This window comes from Helianthus annuus, chromosome 12 (genome assembly GCF_002127325.2).
Source record: "Helianthus annuus cultivar XRQ/B chromosome 12, HanXRQr2.0-SUNRISE, whole genome shotgun sequence".
NCBI classification, from domain to species: Eukaryota; Viridiplantae; Streptophyta; class Magnoliopsida; order Asterales; family Asteraceae; genus Helianthus; species Helianthus annuus.
The window spans coordinates 21,116,771-21,135,852 of NC_035444.2; the positions used below are offsets into that span (position 1 = coordinate 21,116,771).

The 19,082-nt window shown below is 36.2% G+C and overlaps 3 protein-coding genes across 3 annotated transcripts in view; 2 read left to right on the plus strand and 1 right to left on the minus strand.

Annotated features, from left to right (window-relative positions):
• The window catches only part of LOC110892545 (small nuclear ribonucleoprotein Sm D2-like), a 38,122-nt gene extending 20,925 nt beyond the window's left edge, over positions 1–17,197 (minus strand). The window contains exons 1-4 of the mRNA XM_022139701.1: positions 17,180–17,197; positions 17,040–17,114; positions 16,719–16,823; positions 16,514–16,633 (exon numbers count right to left, since the gene is read on the minus strand). Of these exons, the coding sequence (XP_021995393.1) occupies positions 16,517–16,633; positions 16,719–16,823; positions 17,040–17,114; positions 17,180–17,197 (315 nt within the window). The 3' untranslated portion in view covers positions 16,514–16,516. The remainder of the gene's footprint in view (positions 1–16,513; positions 16,634–16,718; positions 16,824–17,039; positions 17,115–17,179) is intronic.
• LOC110892547 (ethylene-responsive transcription factor ERN1) lies at positions 210–1,130 on the plus strand. Its single transcript, XM_022139703.1, has one exon. The coding sequence runs from the start codon at positions 210–212 to the stop codon at positions 1,128–1,130; it is 921 nt and encodes a 306-aa protein (XP_021995395.1).
• LOC110892546 lies at positions 5,477–6,456 on the plus strand. The gene is made up of 2 exons (XM_022139702.2): positions 5,477–6,372; positions 6,450–6,456. Exons 1-2 carry the CDS (start codon positions 5,477–5,479, stop codon positions 6,454–6,456), a joined length of 903 nt encoding a protein of 300 aa, XP_021995394.2.
• Positions 17,198–19,082: the final 1,885 nt, after the last annotated feature.

Here is a 19,082-nt window from a genome sequence, read left to right on the forward strand (position 1 = left end):
TCGGGAGTTTCGACGGAGCTGTTAAACCATAAAAAATAGACGTAAGAACGTTGAACCATATGCGCGCGTTGCAGCGTGTTAACTCACAAAATTTGAAACGAATCGTAAAACGATAAATTTGTAAAAGAGGTAAAGTATAGGGACCAAAGTTGAAAGTGGAAAAGTGCTGTTAGAAAATGTTTGTGATAAATACGTAAAAGACGAAAACTATGGGGTTAATATCAACAACTTTGTCATGCAAACGGCCCTCAGGAAGATGGGTGGCCGAGATTAAAGACACGATACAACAAATAAGAGTATGGTTAGGGACGTTTGATACCGCTGAGGAGGCTGCTAGAGCTTATGATGAAGCGGCGTGTTTGCTTCGCGGATCAAACACAAGAACCAATTTTTGGCCGTGTAATCCGTCTAACAAGTCTCCTGCTCTTTCTTCCAAAATCACTAATCTTCTGCTTCAAAGACTTAAAGCAAAGAATGGTGGCAGTCTTGAAAATATTGGTGCTTCTTCACATTCTTTACAAAATCATAGACTTCAAGAGTCAACCCATGTTCAAGATTCTGACTTTAACCAAATCTTTGACATCCCAGATGCCACTAGTGATAGTTTTAGTGCAAGTTCTGAATATTGTTCAAGAAATGATGTTTTAGGTGAGAATTATTTAGTTGGAGATGAGCCTAAAGTGGAGGAAAACAAAGAGATTGACTTGGGTTTGACCGATTTATTATGTGTTGACAATGTTGTTGACTCATCCATCAACTATTCTCTATTTGAGATTGCAGATGAGATAACCAAAGAAAACTACATTGAGGACCCATCCATGCTTAGTGAAGCCATGAAGAGAATGAAGTTCGAAAGGAATGTTTCGGCTTCTCTTTATGCATTTAACGGGATATCTGAATGTTTGAAGATGACGGAGAACCCAAAGCATGAAAAGTTATCAACGCTTGGTCCGAATCATAACGTAGAGAATGATTTAGGTAACGTAGTAGAAGAGAAATCCGAGAATGGGCATAGTTTCACTAGTATGGAATCATTTTCGTCTTCGAGTAGCAAGGAAGGAGATGAAGCTTATCTTTGGAGTTCTTTTGATCTTGATTCGCTAGATGTGTTCTTTAGAGGATCAAACTAATTAAGGGTCTAGATATCATCTTTCATGGGTTATACTCATATTATTCAACATTGTATTATTTATATTTCTTGATTTATTGATTTTTATATGCTAAAGATATGATTTTAATATATTCAGTAGCCATCTTGTAACCTTTTTGTAGCATATTTGACAGGAAACTACCAATCTTTTCCATTATTAGGTTCACCTAAGCCAATAAAAGCGGTGTGACAGTGGCAGATCTAGAAAAAACCTAAAGAGGCAACGTTTCTATAAAAAGGGACAGCGAAATCGAAAAATCGTCAAATTTTTCCAAAATTACACTAATTTTACACTACCGCCGGAGCGTCAAGAGGCAACGGGGGTTACCCCTTGTTCTATGCTAGGTCCGCCCTTGGGGTGTGAGTCGCTAAAATATGTACTAATAATGAGTCTAAACTAGTTACAATGGTGCATTTAAATCATTTAGAGCAATGTTTATTGCGAACAATGGTGTTTTAAATTTAATTTTCTACGTCTGCCACCAAATGAAGTCTTAGCTGATTATAATTTATAATGAAGTGTTTTTAAGAGACCGTTTATCTAACAGACACATATATCCTTGTCCTAAAATACATGTGTTATGTCCTAACTCCTAAATACTTTGTACTCTTCACACGGAGATATCACTTCGATATTGAACCCACCTTTATATTAACAAAACCAATGTAATAATGATGCCAAAAAAAATTTATTTCTATATATGAAAAATATCAGTCAACCTTATATACTTCAAAATATAAATTAATTTTGGTCCAATAATTCAAATTAATTATTACAACCTGATAATAATTGATAGCAGCATATTTAAACCTTCCTAATCACTAAATACTCCTTGTTCTCTACTACAAAAAACAGAAGCTTCCAACACAATGTATATTATAAGTTAAGTAGTTATATTTTTTCTTAATTTCAGTGATTAAATTAAATACTTTGTAACTTGTATCAACAGTCAAGTCGTAGTATAGTGGTAAGTATTCCCGCCTGTCACGCGGGTGACCCGGGTTCGATCCCCGGCAACGGCGATATTTTTTAAACCCGTAACTAAAACCAGTATATCTTGATAAAGATTAAACATTAAAACAGCAGCTTTTAATATCAACAACTTTGACATGAAAAATGGAAACATATTGATTTTTAAATGATTGTTTAACAAAAACGAAATTTGAAATACTTTCTAACGCATTATTATATTTAGAGTAAATTTCAAAGTTCGTCCTTTATGTATGTCTAATATATCAAAGTATGTCCTTTGTCTTTAATAACCTCAGAAAACATCTTTAATGTTTGAAAAACCAATCAAGTTATGTCCTTTACCCTAAACCTTGTTTGTTTTCCCAGTTAAGTCAGGTCACATGTGAAGCACATGAGGGCATTAATGTCATTCTACCTACCAATATATATATACACCCACACATACATACAGAACACACACTCATCTTTCTCTCTGCTCTCTCTCTCTCTCTCTCTCCTACCACCACCAAACCACCACCACCACCACCGCAAAATCCGCCGTTGCATTTTTCAAAATCCGGTAGTCTGTCAATAACTGCCTCCACTACACCTGCTTCCACGAAGTTTGGGGCAAAACAGTAAATTGATCTACAAAGTCAGTTACAAAACACGCCTTTCGTCTAAGAACGAGGGTTTGGGGCAAACAATACAACCAAGAAATGAGGCAGCGAAGGGAAGGTTTCTGAAGGGTGGTCGCCGCCCTACGCCGCCGATGACTTTCGATTTGCCCCCAAATCGACAACCCTTTTCTCTGTGTGTGTGTATATATAAGAGGATGAGACAGGCTTTGTTTTAGCAAGCCGTTCAAAAAAAAAAAAAAACAAAAAAACAGTTTTGGTTCCTGTGATTTGGCCAGAGTCTGCGTTCAAAGAGAGAGAGAGAGGAAGATCTGAATTTTTTATAATTTTTTTAGTATTTAGGGTAAAATGACCAATATACCCTCATGTGCTTCACATGTGACCTGACTTAACTGGGAAAACAAACAAGGTTTAGGGTAAAGGACATAACTTGATTGGTTTTTCAAACATTAAGGATGTTTTCCGAGGTTATTAAAGACAAAGGACATACTTTGACATATTAGACATACATAAAGGACGAACTTTGAAATTTACTCTTATATTTATACAATTTTTTTGGCGATAAATTATATTAGGGAAAAATTGATATACCAGCCACTCAACGAGAAAATCTTTGCTCTATTTTTGACTCACAAGAAAGAATTTGCTTTTAAACAAGTAGCATACAAGTTTTGGCTCACAAGTTTAACCCATAAACTGAATATTTTATGGCATTCCTTACTTCAATATGATAAAGAATCTCAAATACTTGGAGTGTGTACATGATGTATCAAATCAATTGTAAATAACATTTATTAACTTTTGATATAAAGTATCCCAAACACTCCCAAATTGAGATGGCCGATTTATATGTTCATCCAAATTTTTATGTTCACCATTTAATTAAATAACCACGTTACACATTTGTTTCACATGGGTTGCAAAATGGTACTTTATAATCAATATAATACTAGTATACAGGATCCATGCTTTGCGGTGGGACCGTTAAGCCGAACAAAAAGTAAACGTAAAAATGATGAATCATCAATCACGCATGCACGTTACAGCGTGTTATCTTGCAAAATATAAACCGAAAAAGTAAAACGTAGAAGAGAATAACTAATTCGGCTTAGGACTCGAGAGTTTCGACGAAGTTGTTAAACCATAAAAAAAACAGACGTAAAAACGTTAAACTATATGCGCGCGTTGCAACGTGTCAACTCACAAAATTTGGAACGAATCGTAAAACGATAAATTTGTAAAAGAGGTAAAGTATAGGGACCAAAGGTAAAAGTGAAAAAATGTTGTGGTTAAAAATAGAAAATGTTTGTAATAAATATGTAAAAGACGAAAACTATTGGGTTAAAAGTGTAAAAGATGAAATCTATTAGGGTTAAAAGTGTATAAGATATGAAAATCAAAAGGGTTAAAAGTAAATAAAAGTTAAAAAGAATCAAAATTGAATAGTGTTTGTGTGAGAGGAGGGTTTTTTTTTTTTTTCTTTGCAAACTAATATATAGGTAATTACATGTTTTGTGGTAAGATTTTACCGGGCATCTCATACCCGTATCATTTTTCAAACAGTTGTTTAACGTTGCACCAAACAACAACCATCTAACATTTAGGGCTTGCGTCATACACATTGGCGCAACTTTGAATGGGCCGGGAGGGGCGTCCGATCCCCCGAACTTTTCATTCAGTAGTGTTATATATGTAGTTTTCGTATAAAATTTTTTGGGTATATACGTTTTCGACCCTCCGGTTCTATAGACATTTTTCGGTATATACGTTTTCGACCCTCCCGTCGAAAACGTCAAGCTTCGCCACTGGTCATACACAGCCTCCACCCCTACCTTTAAATACTTGTTTGAGAATTTACCGAACGTTTGTTTGAAAGTTATGCCTTACGTCATAGTGACACCTACCTTTAATCAATCGCTTAAGGATTCGTCAAACGTCCATTTGGAATGTGGGAATAGTATGACCCAATTTTATTCAACAACTTCTAGAAAAATGAGAGCAAATTCCAGCTCATCTAAAATGCGATAAAACTTGAATATTCAAATGCATAATTTTATCAGTAGCCACTAATAATAGCGATGTAATTTGAATATTCAAATGCATAATTTCTCAGTTGACTTCTCCTTCCATTTGAAACTTAACTTTAAAACTTAAAAATATCTTGAATCTGAGTCTCTGTGGTTTCAATTTTGTTGTCATTTTCATAAAAAACAAAATCTTGTTAGATTTTTCAGTTAATATCCAACTTTTTTTTTGTCTTTTTCCTCCCTTTTAATGAAGGACAAAATGGTCAGATTTTTTAATTTGTTATAATAAAACGTTAAAAGACCATTTTGCCCTTCATTAAAAGTGAAGAAAAAGACAAAAAAATTGGATGTTAAATGAAAAATTTGATAAGATTTTGATTTTGGATAAAAATTAACAACAAAACTGAAACCACAGAAACAAAGATTCAAAAGATTTGAGTTTTGGACTAATATGCAAAAAAATAACTAAAAGAGAACTATTTTGGCAGTTTACTAAAAAATTAAAGAGTAATATACAAGATATATTAAATTTCTAAACAAACCTGACCCACCTAGAGAGAACAATTCCATAACTAGTTCACGTTGTCAAGATTCAACATGGCAGATAGTCATAGGATAAACCTGTCCTATAAAACACACACATGAAGACAACTACATATAGATCCTGTCGCCACCACCACCACAACCACCGTGATCTGCAGCAGCCACCATGGAATTAACACAGGTGCACACCCTCAACTTAAGAGGCGTCCTCTCCGTCTCAAAAAGGATCATCTTAGCCAGATACTGGCACTTTGTCTCCTTATCTCTCCTCTTCTTCCTCCCTCTTTCTTTCTATCTCATCATCAGCCCCACCCTCATCCACCTCCCCAACCACCCCTTCACCTACGATCATCTAATCGCTTATCTCGTCTACACCCTAATCGTCTACGTCCTCGCCCTATGCGCCATCGGCACCATCACCTACAGCACACACCATGCTTTCTTCGGTGAGCCTGTCAGCTTCTTAAACTCCCTCAAGTCCCTAACCTTCTCCTTCTTCCCGCTTGCTTCCACTGCGGTTGTAGCTCATGTTCTTATACTTGTTACCTTGTTAACCTTCCTCATGTTCGTTGCATCAGTTCTTATGTTCATGAATAACTTAGGGATTGTTATAATTGATTACAATTCAGTTCACTTCATGTGGTTTTCGGCCATCATGGGTGCGGTTTTAATCGCGATTGTTATATATTTCTACGTGGAATGGTCGTTGGCTTTTGTGGTGGTTGTTGTAGAATCGAAATGGGGATTTGCGGCTTTGATGAGGAGCTCGTATTTGGTTAAGGGGATGCGATCGGTTTCGTTGTTGGTGATGTTGTATTTTGGTGTTTGTGGTGTGCTCTTAGTGGGGATGTGTTCTGAAAATTTCTATAGAAGCTGGCCGTTCGGTCCGCTAGTATTTATTACGACACTTGGTTCGGTCTTTCTAATGATGTTTATGCTTCGGATTACTGCTGCGAACACTGTGTTGTATAATTACTGCAAGGCTTTGCATGGTGAATTGGCACTTGAGGTTGCTGAGGGGTTTGTTCAAGAGTACATGAATTTGCCTGTCGATGCTGGATGGTGAGAAGATCATTAGCAGTTTCTTTGGCATAAAGTAATGTGTTTGTATTTATAAAATGTTGTAATTTTTGTAACAGGTTTTGAAATGTTTTAATTATTACTGTTTTTTGATTTATTAAAGATAGGGTTCATTAACAAACTATTCACGACCAAAGGACATCCAATGCACGACAAAGTAAAAATCAGGATAAGTCTCCAACGCATGCATTTCCTTTTTCTTTAACACCAGTTAATTAAAAAAAAAATAACCAGAATACAAATATATTCTCCAAGGATTATAGTATTATACCAACAAATTATCGACTAAACCTACGCACCATAAAAAATACGATCAATTAACTACATTTTAGCACCTCTAGACGGTTCAACCGGATAGTGAAGTCACACAATTCGTGAAATCTTGGGTTTCAATATTAACACAAAAGCCATGAGAATATACGAAGTTAAATGTCATACTTAGGTTGGTAGTTGTGAGTTAACTAAGGCTCTGTTAACGGTGCCACTGCCACGTAGGCGCTCCGCTGAAAAGGTAATGATGGTGGGGCCCACCCCAATTTCAACTAATCATATGTTTTGCTTTATTTATTATTTTTTGGTGTTGAGGGTTTCATTAATTCACAACACATTGTTGTTGTTAACGGGTATTTAGTTCCATAATGAGGTATTTCAAAAAATATTATATTAGACCCTTGTAGCATAAATATAAACAAAAAAGTTCCACCTATAGTGGGTCCGGATCAGTTTTCCCCTTCAATTCTCAAGTTCGAGTTTGGTTGATAGGGGTTTTTCATTGAGTGATTTAAATCGGGCATCTATTGTGCTAGAGGGCCCTCTAGCACGGACCCGGTTAAGTCAACGTATGCTGGAACTCTCGACATTCGCGAATAATTCACATCTTTAAAAAAAAGTTAATTGTCAAATTCTTATATGACAGTGACGTGACGGTTATGTGACAATGCGTTTAGTTAACCCATAACACATAGCCTTAATCTATTTTAATCATGAACCACCTTGTTAAACAATGATCTGAATTATTGTCTAGAGTGTCTATCTAACCTCGAAAGTATTACATGGCAAATTATTGTTCACATACAATTTAACGTATTACCAAAAATGATACTTAGAGATTGCGGGGTGGGTATATTATCACGGAAACAACATCCACGCGTTATACTCCACCGCCGGGTCCGAGTTCAACGCGTTATATTTCCACGAAATCCGATTTTCGTTATCTTTATCACGTGTTATTATTTGGTTTTGTGAGTGTAATTGTTGGTTGGGGGAAAATTGTTGGGTGTGGTGATGAGTGATGACCACCCCCACTAAAAAAGGTTATGAGTGATGGAAAAATGGTCGATGACATGGCGGAACTTGATTGATGCTTGTGAGTGATAAATTCTATCACTAGTGAACCACCCCCCTCCCCTTATTGAATATGAAATTAGGACGATCGATTATGGCGACATTTATAGGTATTTTACTTGAGAACTCTAATCAAGTACGCCCATACAAAAGAAGTTTGTTAACGCACCACAAATAAGAAAAAGAGAATAAATATTGCCCAATAGGTAAGAATATCTCAGGTGAAAGCAAATGAGCTTCCGCTTAGGGGTGCTGGCGGTCATCACTCATCACTCACAACATCCAATCAAGTTCTTATGTCATCAATCATTTTTCCATCACTCACAACCTTTTTTAGTAGCAATGGTCATCACTCAGAACACCCAACAATAAACCCTCACACCCCCTCACATCCATTTATCACTCACAGCCCATCACTCGTTGATTTTATCACGCCAAACCTTCCATCACTCGTGGAATTAGTTGGTGGCGGTGGTAAGTTCCATGCTATCACGCGTGGATTTGTTCCATCACTCGAACACCCCCACTGCCCTTAGAGAAGAACAGGAACAAACATCTCAAATCCCACATCATCTATCTTTGCTAAGCCCGCATCTCAAGTCCCCTGATCCGGCCCGACCCAAAGCTTTAAAAGTCTGCCGAAGCAAAGGTTAAAACATGTGATTTCAATGTAGTGCTGAAAGATTGTGATGAAGCAATGCATTGTAGATCCAGAACACCCATTTCAAAACCATAATGCGTAAAGGTAATACATTGCTCATTCTTGTTAGATACAGTATGGGTTAAACTCCGGGACGGATCTATTTCCTTTAGTTGTGCATCATTAGAAGTTACTTTAAGAGAGTTAGTAGTCATGGGTTATAGTGGTTCCAGTCATGTTTGTCAATTATCCGTTTGTTTGTATGCCTATAAAAGGCTCTTTGATTTGAGATTTGATGAATGAATGAAGAAAATTGTTAGTAAACTTAGTCTTGTTTCTTGTTCATTTCTTTGAAAGACTAGCCATCTCGAATTGCGGCATACCCACTCTTTGAGGAAAGGGGGCAGTATAAATAACCTACATATCATAAACATAATAAAACATAACTTAAGTTTATGATTAAAGTTTAATACTATAAACAAAATGTCTAAATACAAATTAATAAGCTGCAAAAAGCAGTCCAGTAGAAAGTAAATTAACTCGATTCACTTCCTTCTACTGGAATAATCATCATCATCACTAGGACCCACACCATCAGCAATAGCATCCTCGTGTGTATACTCCCTAAATTCCCAAAAAAAAAAAGGATTTTCATGTACTGTGTAGCAAAAAAGAAGTTGTAATTTAATATATAGTAAGTATAGGATATAATAGCAAACTCCTCCGATTCAAATGCCAAATAAACCAATGCTAAGGGGGTTTCTTTGCGTAACGTGGTGGGAATTTTATCGATTTTGTTTCGGCTCATCACGTTCGATAGGTTTTGTTTCGACTTGTTATGTTTGCTATGGTAACATACTACGTGTCGGGACTTGAGTTAATTCCACCAAAACATTCACAATCCTCCTAAAGCTCCTGTTATTATTTTTTTGAGTTAATTTCTATTTGACTCCCTGACATTTACCTATTTTAATCTGAGCACGAATTCTTATTTTTTTTCTCAAATCATGGCCTCGGATTTATAAATGTGAACTATTTGACTCCTTATGACTAACTCTGTCCAACTTTAACGTTAGTTCTTGAGGGTAGAGTTGTCCATTAAGTTTTAAGTGTTTAATAAATCAAATTCAAATACAAATTCATACTTAGCTTTGGCTGATGATTATTTCAACAGCAAATATACATTTTATTCATGAAGAATTAAAATTCTATGTGATAGAATTAATCGACGGAACTTGATTACGTAAGCAAGAAATCAAATTTAAATATTTAATGTGGTTGGATGGTAACGATGTTAAAATTCAACAGGTTAAATAATAAAAATAGGTGATATTAAGAAAATCAAAGTTAATACCCAATTAAAAAAATAGATGATATAAAAACCCATGTAATACACGAGACTATAACCAAGTTTTTATACAAATTAGATTCCATTTTTCTGTTCCTAATGTAATCAAGTTACACCAATTAATTCTATCACATGATCTTTAATAATTCATGTGCAAAATGTATATTTGCTTTAGAAATAATCGTACACTAGTTAGTATTATTATATTATATATATTGTTAGTGATGGACGATGAATAGTAATTTTAATTTTATAATAATACATAGCTTTCTACTATTTTTTTTTATTTTTAATAACAAATTTTTAGTTTTTTTTCCCTTTTTTAAAACCATATATTTTCTATACCATTTTTTTAAGAATTCTTTTTTTCTTTTTTTTAAAACATATATTATCGATTAATTTAATTTGATACTTCTTTAATATTTACGTTTATAACTTTTTCTAAAAACTTAAGTACGTAGTTATGCTTGATTTTTCCCCGACATTCCGTTATAAGTTTTGTTAAAAACGAAATTGTACTTATAATAATGTATGTATTTGGTATCATAAAATACCACTACGATGATAAACTAAACTGTTTTAATGGTTTAGCTTTCTAAACAACATGTTTTATTTTCATATCACATTTGTTTTACATCATCATTTGCTCGGTTTCGACGCAATGCGCGACGACAAAAAAACTAGTTTTATTTAAATCTATTAAACATACTGAAGTGAAAGAACAATTATACCCTCAATAACTAACGTCAAAGTTGGACGGAGTTAGCCATGAGGAGTCAAATAGTTAACATTCATAAACCTTAGGCCATAATTTGAGAAAAAAACAAGAATTTGTACTCAGATGGTAAAAATAGGTGAACCTCAAGGAGTGAAACCGAAATTAACTCTATTTTTTTCTTTTTATTATTTTAACGTTTAAGTTTACTAGATAGATTAATAATCTTGTTTGTAAAAAAAGACTTGGGAAAAATATCACAAACTTTATAATTTTTCTCCCCGGTTAGTTTCCTATTAAACAAAAACAACTGTTATTATATTATTATTTATAGATTACCTTATTATAGTTCGTAATTATGACAATGAATAATAATAATAAAGAATATGAGCTTAGAAAAAAAAAAGAATACATGCTCTTGTATATCTTCTTCCTTCCTTTGTTTCTCACACACACTCTCTCTCTCCAACACACCCCCTGCATAAGCTCCAGCCGATAATTTCCAACCACGCTTCACTCTTCCTGCAACTCGGCTTGGTATATAACATGGAGTCACACCCTATTTCGTTTCACCCTCGTTCAAACCAACACCATGAAACCTACAAGAATTCTCCTACGGCAAAAAAAAATGCCCCACCAAAACTTTTATCCATCATCAAAACCCGCATCATCTCCCCATCATCCGGAGATGTGTGTGACAGTTCTGCCAAGACGCTCGACGTTCTGGAGATGAGTCTAACAATTTTTCTAGGAGGCGCGCCATTCCAAAGATGTGGGTAACAGTTCCGTAATACCTCCGCGCTCTGTTTAAACCGTCAAGTGTAAACAAAGAGCACTGGTTGATAATTATTTTTTTTAAATGCAATAGTTACCTGCCATTGTACGTGTGCAAAATGTAAACAACTCTCGCGCACCTGGATTCTTGTAATGAGCAGGTAGGCGCCGATCAGCAATGGTACGAAGGCAGATGTCATAAAGGTTAATGAAGCGGAAAACTCAAGTCCCGCCGTCGTGTAAATGCACGGTCCAAAGAAGGTCTGATGGGCATGGCAACAAAAGCTGTAAAGCGGGGAACACTTTGTACCTTTTGCCTGCCAACATCAGAGTGTTTTGCTCCTCAAAAGAATTATATGCAATAAGGGTTATACTGCGTGCAATGTGGAGTGTATGTAAATTACACTTTTTGGTAAAAAAGGGATTGTGCACGAATTTGCAAAAGTATGTTGATCGGAAAGGCTCATTTCGAGATCTTGATTTTTATGGAATCAAGATGAATGAATTTAATGAGCTCGGATCTTAAAAGTCCATCAATATCAAGTGGTGCTTGAACAAGGTCAAATCTAAGAGCTGTGGCCCAAGGGAAACTCACAAATAAAGCCTCAACAAGCATAGATCTGGACCCTTTTTGGCTTTTGAGTTTGTCTTTTAAACTGGATAAATAAGCCCAGATCTGACCGTTGTTGACGGAAAACGTCTTGTATCATTGTTAGGAAGAAACTCAGATCTGGCAGTTTACTTTTTATTTAAAAATTCATGTATAGAAACTCAGATCTGGCAGTCTATTTTTTATTAGAAAAATCATGTGTGGACCTTTGAAAATATGAAACTTCGAAACATGAGTAATTGAGCACAGATATTTGGATCTATTAAATAATCACACATCCCAATACATGGAGGGAAGCTTCAGTGGAAGAGAAATGTGTACAAATCACCTTAAAAGGAAAACCGATCTGTAAGATGGATGGTAGAAAAACCAGTTGTGATTCTAAGAACACAAATCTAAAGAGCAGAGGAGAGAACGAGATGTGATCATGTATAACATATATACGATGGGCGCCATTGTCGAAACACGGAATCACCGCCGGGATGATTGGACCGCTTTCTCTGAGAAGATGGAGAATCATACCTTGTTCTTCCTCTTGAACCTAGATCTGCAATGGAGAAGAAAAGAAACATGGGGATGTAGAGATGGCCGGTAAGAGAAGAATCTCTTATTTCCAGCAACAAAAGTGTGGCGGCTCCATATCTTGTGCCCTAATAATGAGGTGGACACCTCTTTATATAGGAGACATGGGCTTCCCCTAACCTCAACGGGCCAGGCCCAGTTAGGGGTTATCTCTACAAGCCCACAACCTAGTGTAGTGTAAACTACAATGTGCTAGGCTTCGCATGTTAGTACGCAATAATAATAAATATTATAATAAAAGGCGATAAGTAACAGATATGTCCGGTCGTTCGGGTTGGGTCTAATACCATACCCCATCAATCTCAAGCGAAACTGAACTGAAAATGAAAAGAAGGAGAAGGTGAAGCTAATTTTCAGGCCAAGGAAACACCCGATCATCAGGGACCTGAAGAAGCTGACGCACCTGCGGATTTACCACCCCTATTATAACACCTTGCTTGCGGGGGAAAAAACGTACGAATATGCCGTAAGGCTTGGAGAACAAATTGGTGGTTTAAGCAACTTTTGGGCCACCGGCCCTCATAGTAAGGGTATATTTTCTGAAACTGAGAGTTGAGAGGGTATATTATTTTGGTAAACAAAAAGAATGGTAACCATAGTATAGTGAAAAAAGAACATGAAACTGAGAGTTGTGAAGGTGAGTTTCTAATTACGGTGGTGTTTCTCTGGTATGTATGTATAGAGAATGAGGAGGAACTTGTATAAAAGAGGAAGTAGAGAGACATAATACTTTTTGGGAGAAAATGCGACTATGGGTGGAAGCAGAGACAAAATACATTTCGGCAGTGTCAAAAGGTTTTTTGGTTCCACCAAAACATTCACAATCCTACTAACACTCCTTTCATTATTTTTTCTTTTTCTTTTCTATTATTTTTAATGTTTAAGTTTACTAGATGGATTAATAATATTGTTTGCGAGTTAACACCCCGCAACGCGCGCATGTGGTTTAACGTTTTTATGTCTAACACCCCGTAAATTTTATTTAAATTTTACGGTACCCGTAAATACAAACTTGTGGTACTCAAAACTACACACACGACATTTTTTTGAATTTCTTTTACAAATGTGTTTATAATACACGGATCTACGTTTATGAAAAAAATTTTTGGTTCAACTCGCCCCGGATCAAAAAGTTCTCATGGTTCTTACAACTGGAGGTGGTTTTCATTTTAGCGGTCCCCAATATATATATATATATATATATATATATATATATATATATATAATTTAAGACTTAATCCGGGTCTTAAATCCGGTCAAACCGGTCCAACCTTTGACCCCGTAAGGTGACCGGGTCAACCTCCGGTCCGGTCCTGAAAACATTGATTTGTACACAGATGATGATAACATGAAAAATAATAAAATACAGTTATGTTATATCAAAATTACATGCACACTTTTTTTAAAACACTTTGTCTGATATCATTTTTGGACAATAGCAACAACATTAACCCAAGGTTTCATCCAGCAGTTTGCTTATTAGATGTGTATATTGATTTCAGGGTCCATCCCAGGTGCCGGCTACTGGGAAGACATCATAAAAGTAGGCAATGGAAAGTGCTTCTATGAGGTTAACCCTTGGGATATCAGCGAAAACGAGAACTTTAAACACCTCCGATTTCAGCGTGTCGTTTTTTTCATGCCATTACAGCCTGAGGTTGATGAGGTTGGGAACTTCCTTGACCATACCAAACACCTACTCCAGGACTTCTTCGACGACAAAAAAAAGGCACAAATTCACCTTTTTGTCAGCAAAAAGGCTACGTATTACACATGGGAGCTTGAGAAGATTGCCATGAAATATGGCTTGTTTTGCAACAAGCAAATTCGTATACCATGGGGCGGCGTTCCGAAGACTAGTCTAAGAGTTCTTCTAGGAGGCGCGACATTCCAAAGATGTGGGTAACAGTTCCGTAATACCTCCGCGCTCCGTTTAAACCTTCAAGTGTAAACAAAGAGCACTGGTAGGTAATTAATTTTTTTTAAAATATAATAGTTACCTGGCATTGTACGTGTGCAAAATGTAAACAACTCTCGCGCACCTGGATTCTTGTAATGAGCAGGTAGACGCCGATTAGCAATGGTACGAAGGCAGATGTCATGAAGGTTAATGAAGCGGAAAACTCAAGTCCTACCGTCGTGTAAATGTCCGATGTGCATTATTAACAAAAGATGTAAAGTGGGGAACACTTTGTACCTTTTGCCTGCCAACATCAGAGTGTTTTGCTCCACAAAAGAATTATATGCAATAAGGGTTATACTGTGTGCAATGTGGAGTGTACCTTGTATGTAAATTACACTTTTTGGTAAAAAAAAGGATTGTGCACGAGTTTCCAAAAGTATGTTGATTGGAAAGGCTCATTTCAGGATCTTTATTTTTATGGAATCAAGATTAATGAATTTAATGAGCTCATCTCGTAAAAGTCCATCAATATCAAGTGGTGCTTGAACAAGGTCAAATTGTGGCCCAAGGGAAACTCACAAATAAAGCCCCAACAAGCACAAATCTGGACCTTTTCTGGCTTTTGAGTTTGTATTTTGAACTGGATAAATAAGCCTAGATCTGATTGTTGTTGACGGAAAACGTCATGTATTATTGTTAGGAAGAAACTCATATCTGGCAGTTTACTTTTTATTCAAAAATTCATGTATAGAAACACAGATCTGGCAAACTATTTTTTATTCGAAAATCATATGTGGAGCTTTAAAAATATGAAACTTCGAAACATAAGTAATTGAGCACAAATATTTGGATCTATTAAATAATCACACATCCCAATACATGGTAGGAAGGTTCAGTGGAAGAGAAATGTGTACAAATCACCTTAAAAGGAAAACAGATTTGTAAGATGGATTGTAGAAAAAACCAGTTTTGATTCTAAGAACACAGATCTGAAGAGCAGAGGAGAGAACGAGATGTGATCATGTATAACATATATACGGTGGGCGCCAATGTTGAAACACGGAATCACCGTCGCGATGATTGGACCGCTTTCTCTTAGAAGATGGAGAATCACACCTTGTTCTTCCTCTTGAACCTAGATCTGCAATGGAGAAGAAAAGAAACATGGGGATGTAGTGATGGCCGGTAAGAGAAGAATCTCTTATTTCAAGCAACAAAAGTGTGGCGGCTCCATATCTTGTGCCCTAATAATGAGGTGAACACCTCTTTATATAGGAGACATGGGCCTCCCCTAACCTCAATGGCCAAGCCCAGTTAGGCCAATAGCCAGCTCATAGTCCACGATGCATGTTAGAGTTTTAAGAAGCAATCGGCCCATGCCATATACATTATACAAGGTGATCCATCTCTAGCCCAATGCAATGATGCATCACATTCTCGAGCCCATACTTACACCTCCATTAAGCTGGACATCTAACACTTGAACCCAATGCCATCTTAGTCCAATCCACAGATATGACCAAACTTTTAAAAGCTCATTGTGTACTCCCTCCCCAACCCATACAAGCACAGTAGTGCTTGTAGAACTCACAACCAAGGCCAACACAGCACTTGTATAATTGAAAACAGGTTTGGCCCAGTCCTTTAACATTAACAAAAAAAGCCAGAAAGTCAATGTTTGATCAGTAAACCAACAATGATAGTGTTTTCCAGGAAAAATTTAGACCAGTAGTACCATTGAAAGAACTATTTCCAAATTTGCTCCTGCTTTTAATAATTAAGCAGTAGCTTTTACTAAATTGTTTGTACAAAACAAGCATAAAAAGTGAAATAAGTACTTTACCAAATTGACAGGACAAATAAGTTTGGTAATGGGTCAAAACAGTCCGGTTCAAAGAGCGTACTTACTGTTGGGTTAAAGTACGTACTATTGGGTACATGTTGAAACAGGCAGGCAGAGCCAGATCACATTGAGGTGGTGGCCCTAAACAAATTTTGTCCAAAGTTTAACACGCTTTGAAATGAATAAGTGTGTCAAAAATGATGCCACAAACTATATTACTTTACTAATAATTAAACCACTTTGGAAGTTTTATATAATATAAATATTATATACACTTTGACAACTTTCCAAGGGTTAAAGTAATTTGACCCATCACCTATTTAGCTATTTATTTTTACCAACTTGAAGTAACAAGAAAACATACCTCTCACTTGGGGTTTCTAAGCACAATGATAACGGAGTCACCTCGAAGAAATATTTTGCTAATAAATCTGTCTTTGTTAACAGGAAGAGCTTTCTTCTTGCCTTTTCCTGTCTTGGGCACCTGATGACATACAAAACTTTTTCTTAAATTAAGAAAATGGAATTAAAAAAAGTGCTAGATAAGTTATTTCGAGAGAAGAAGCAACCTCAGTCCACATTTCCCTAATGTTTTCCAGCACCATGTTGCAGTGTCGATCGAAGGCCCTAACACGACCTAATAGCTTTTTATTGTTCACGCAGTTAATAAGAACCTGGATTGGCAACACAATAACAGAAAAATACGTTATCTACAATCAAAAGGATAAAGTCAACAGCCGCAGGGTATTCAAACCAATACAAAGTAGTAGTAATGACAATGCCCAATAAACATCAATTAATGCCAAAATATATTTACAAACTGATTACAGTTCAGTTGATTTGGTGTGCAAATATCTGCAAACACGTGTATTATAGAAAACAAATGTTACCTGAGTATTGTTTTTGACACTCAACATTAAGACAGAGAGAGGCCCAGTGTTGAACTCCTCTTCCTCATTCTTCGTCTGCAACAAAGTTTAACATTATAATTTATACGGCGATAACACAATTTAGTCAAAAAATAGTGAACCCCCAAGGTCCAAACCATATTTTTACATATCATATAAATTTAATAGATGCTAGATCCATAAACATGGTTGTTGTATTTGACTGTTATTTAAATACATAAAAATCGAACTGTGAAACCCTAGATATTGATAGATTTGAACATATAAACATCAATAAGTCACAATCAACTTGATCTACATGACAGTATGAAACTAAAACTTGAACGAATCGAATCTAACTTACATGATAAATTTCTAGGGCACAAACAGATCATGTCCCGACCGTCTGCGTCGCAATGTGTGCTTCAACTACTGAGCACCACAAACATAACATACACAACAACAGTATAACACAATAAAAACCTAAACAATAAAACATCAAATCATCATGATACAGTTGAATCGAATAACAAAAAAAAAAAATCGAACCTGTTTGACGGATTCAGCGATCTCGGGACCGATTCCGTCGCAGGGAAAGGGAGTAGCGCGAATCAGATCGGAAGAGGTGGAGGAAAAGCTCTGATCAACGGCTGAGAAAAGCGCGACGGTAGGGGTTGTGGCGCGGGTGCGGAGGAGGCGTTTGGCGATTGCAGAGCCATCGGAATCGGAAAAAGTGGTCGGAGAGATGATGGATGGTTTTGATACGAGTGGAGGTTATGGGGTCAACAATGGCGGATGAGAAGAACAAAGAACAGGGAAAGAAGAAGATAGGGAGAAGATACAACAGAATTCACAACCCAAAACTAACTTCCATTAACTGTCATTAACAGTATATAACAACCATTACCTACTAACTAAAATTTTACACTTTTAACCCTTGTATACTATCTATTACAATAATGGTCCCTGACCCTTCATTTTATTCATAACAGGTTTCACACTAACGGCCGATGAAGGTAGGATTTCTGTCTTATGGTTTTCTCTCCTAATGTCACGGTGAGAGGAACCAGAACATGAATTAAAGTAGGATAAAGGAATCGAATGGATCTGAAACTGAATCATTCAATCATCCATACACTTAAATTCCCAAGAAACCCCTCTAGTGTCTTAAAACTTTGGTTTCAACCCATCTAAACATGCTTCATTTTCTTGAACATGTTATAAAATTTGTACGTGATGTAAAATTACATTTCAGTACATCACATTTCCTTTATATAGTATTATAGATTACAAATTGAATATCTTGACATGTATTAATTTGTTTATATATAGCGTGGATATATGCTATGGTCTAAAAAGTAATTATATTCAGAATAAATCTTTTTAACATTACAAAATAATATGCCCCAACTATCAAAGTTCAAAACAATATGCCATACTCCATCCAACTCTATACTCTCCAACCACATGTGACAAAATCAACTGCACTAAAGATAACTCGTTCAGGTCATCATGGGTCACTTCTTGTGTCCAGATCTTCGATTTAAGGACTGAAATTTTTACACAATCGCTCTCATCTCATCCTTCACTCAAGACCTTGGAGGTTGATACGTGCCCAACCCACGAAACCCGTGTGAAGACTCAAAAACCAGCAGCACGAGCTATTTCCTTCATGTCCATCATGCAGTAGCCTTTCTATTTCCTTTAATTGCGCATTGTTAGAAGTCATGGGTTATAGTGGTTCCATTCACGTTTGTCAATTACCCGTTTGTTTATATGCCTATAAAAAGGCTCTTTGATTTAAGATTTGAGGAATGAATGAAGAGAATTGTTAGTAAACTTAGTCTTGTTTCTTGTCTACTTCTTTAGGAGACTAGCCATCTCGAATTGAAGTGAAGCGTACTCACTCTTTGAGGAAAAAGGGCAGTGTAAATAGCCTATTATATAAATAAACATAACCTAAGTTTATGATTAAAGTTGCATACTAAAAGCAAAATGTCTAAATGCAAATTAACACTTGAAGAAAATAAGAGACCATTATTAGCT

Coding starts and splice junctions, on each gene's coding strand:
- LOC110892547 (XM_022139703.1), top strand. CDS start 210: ATGGGGTTAATATCAACAACTTTGTCATGCAAACGGCCCTCAGGAAGA.
- LOC110892546 (XM_022139702.2), top strand. CDS start 5,477: ATGGAATTAACACAGGTGCACACCCTCAACTTAAGAGGCGTCCTCTCC.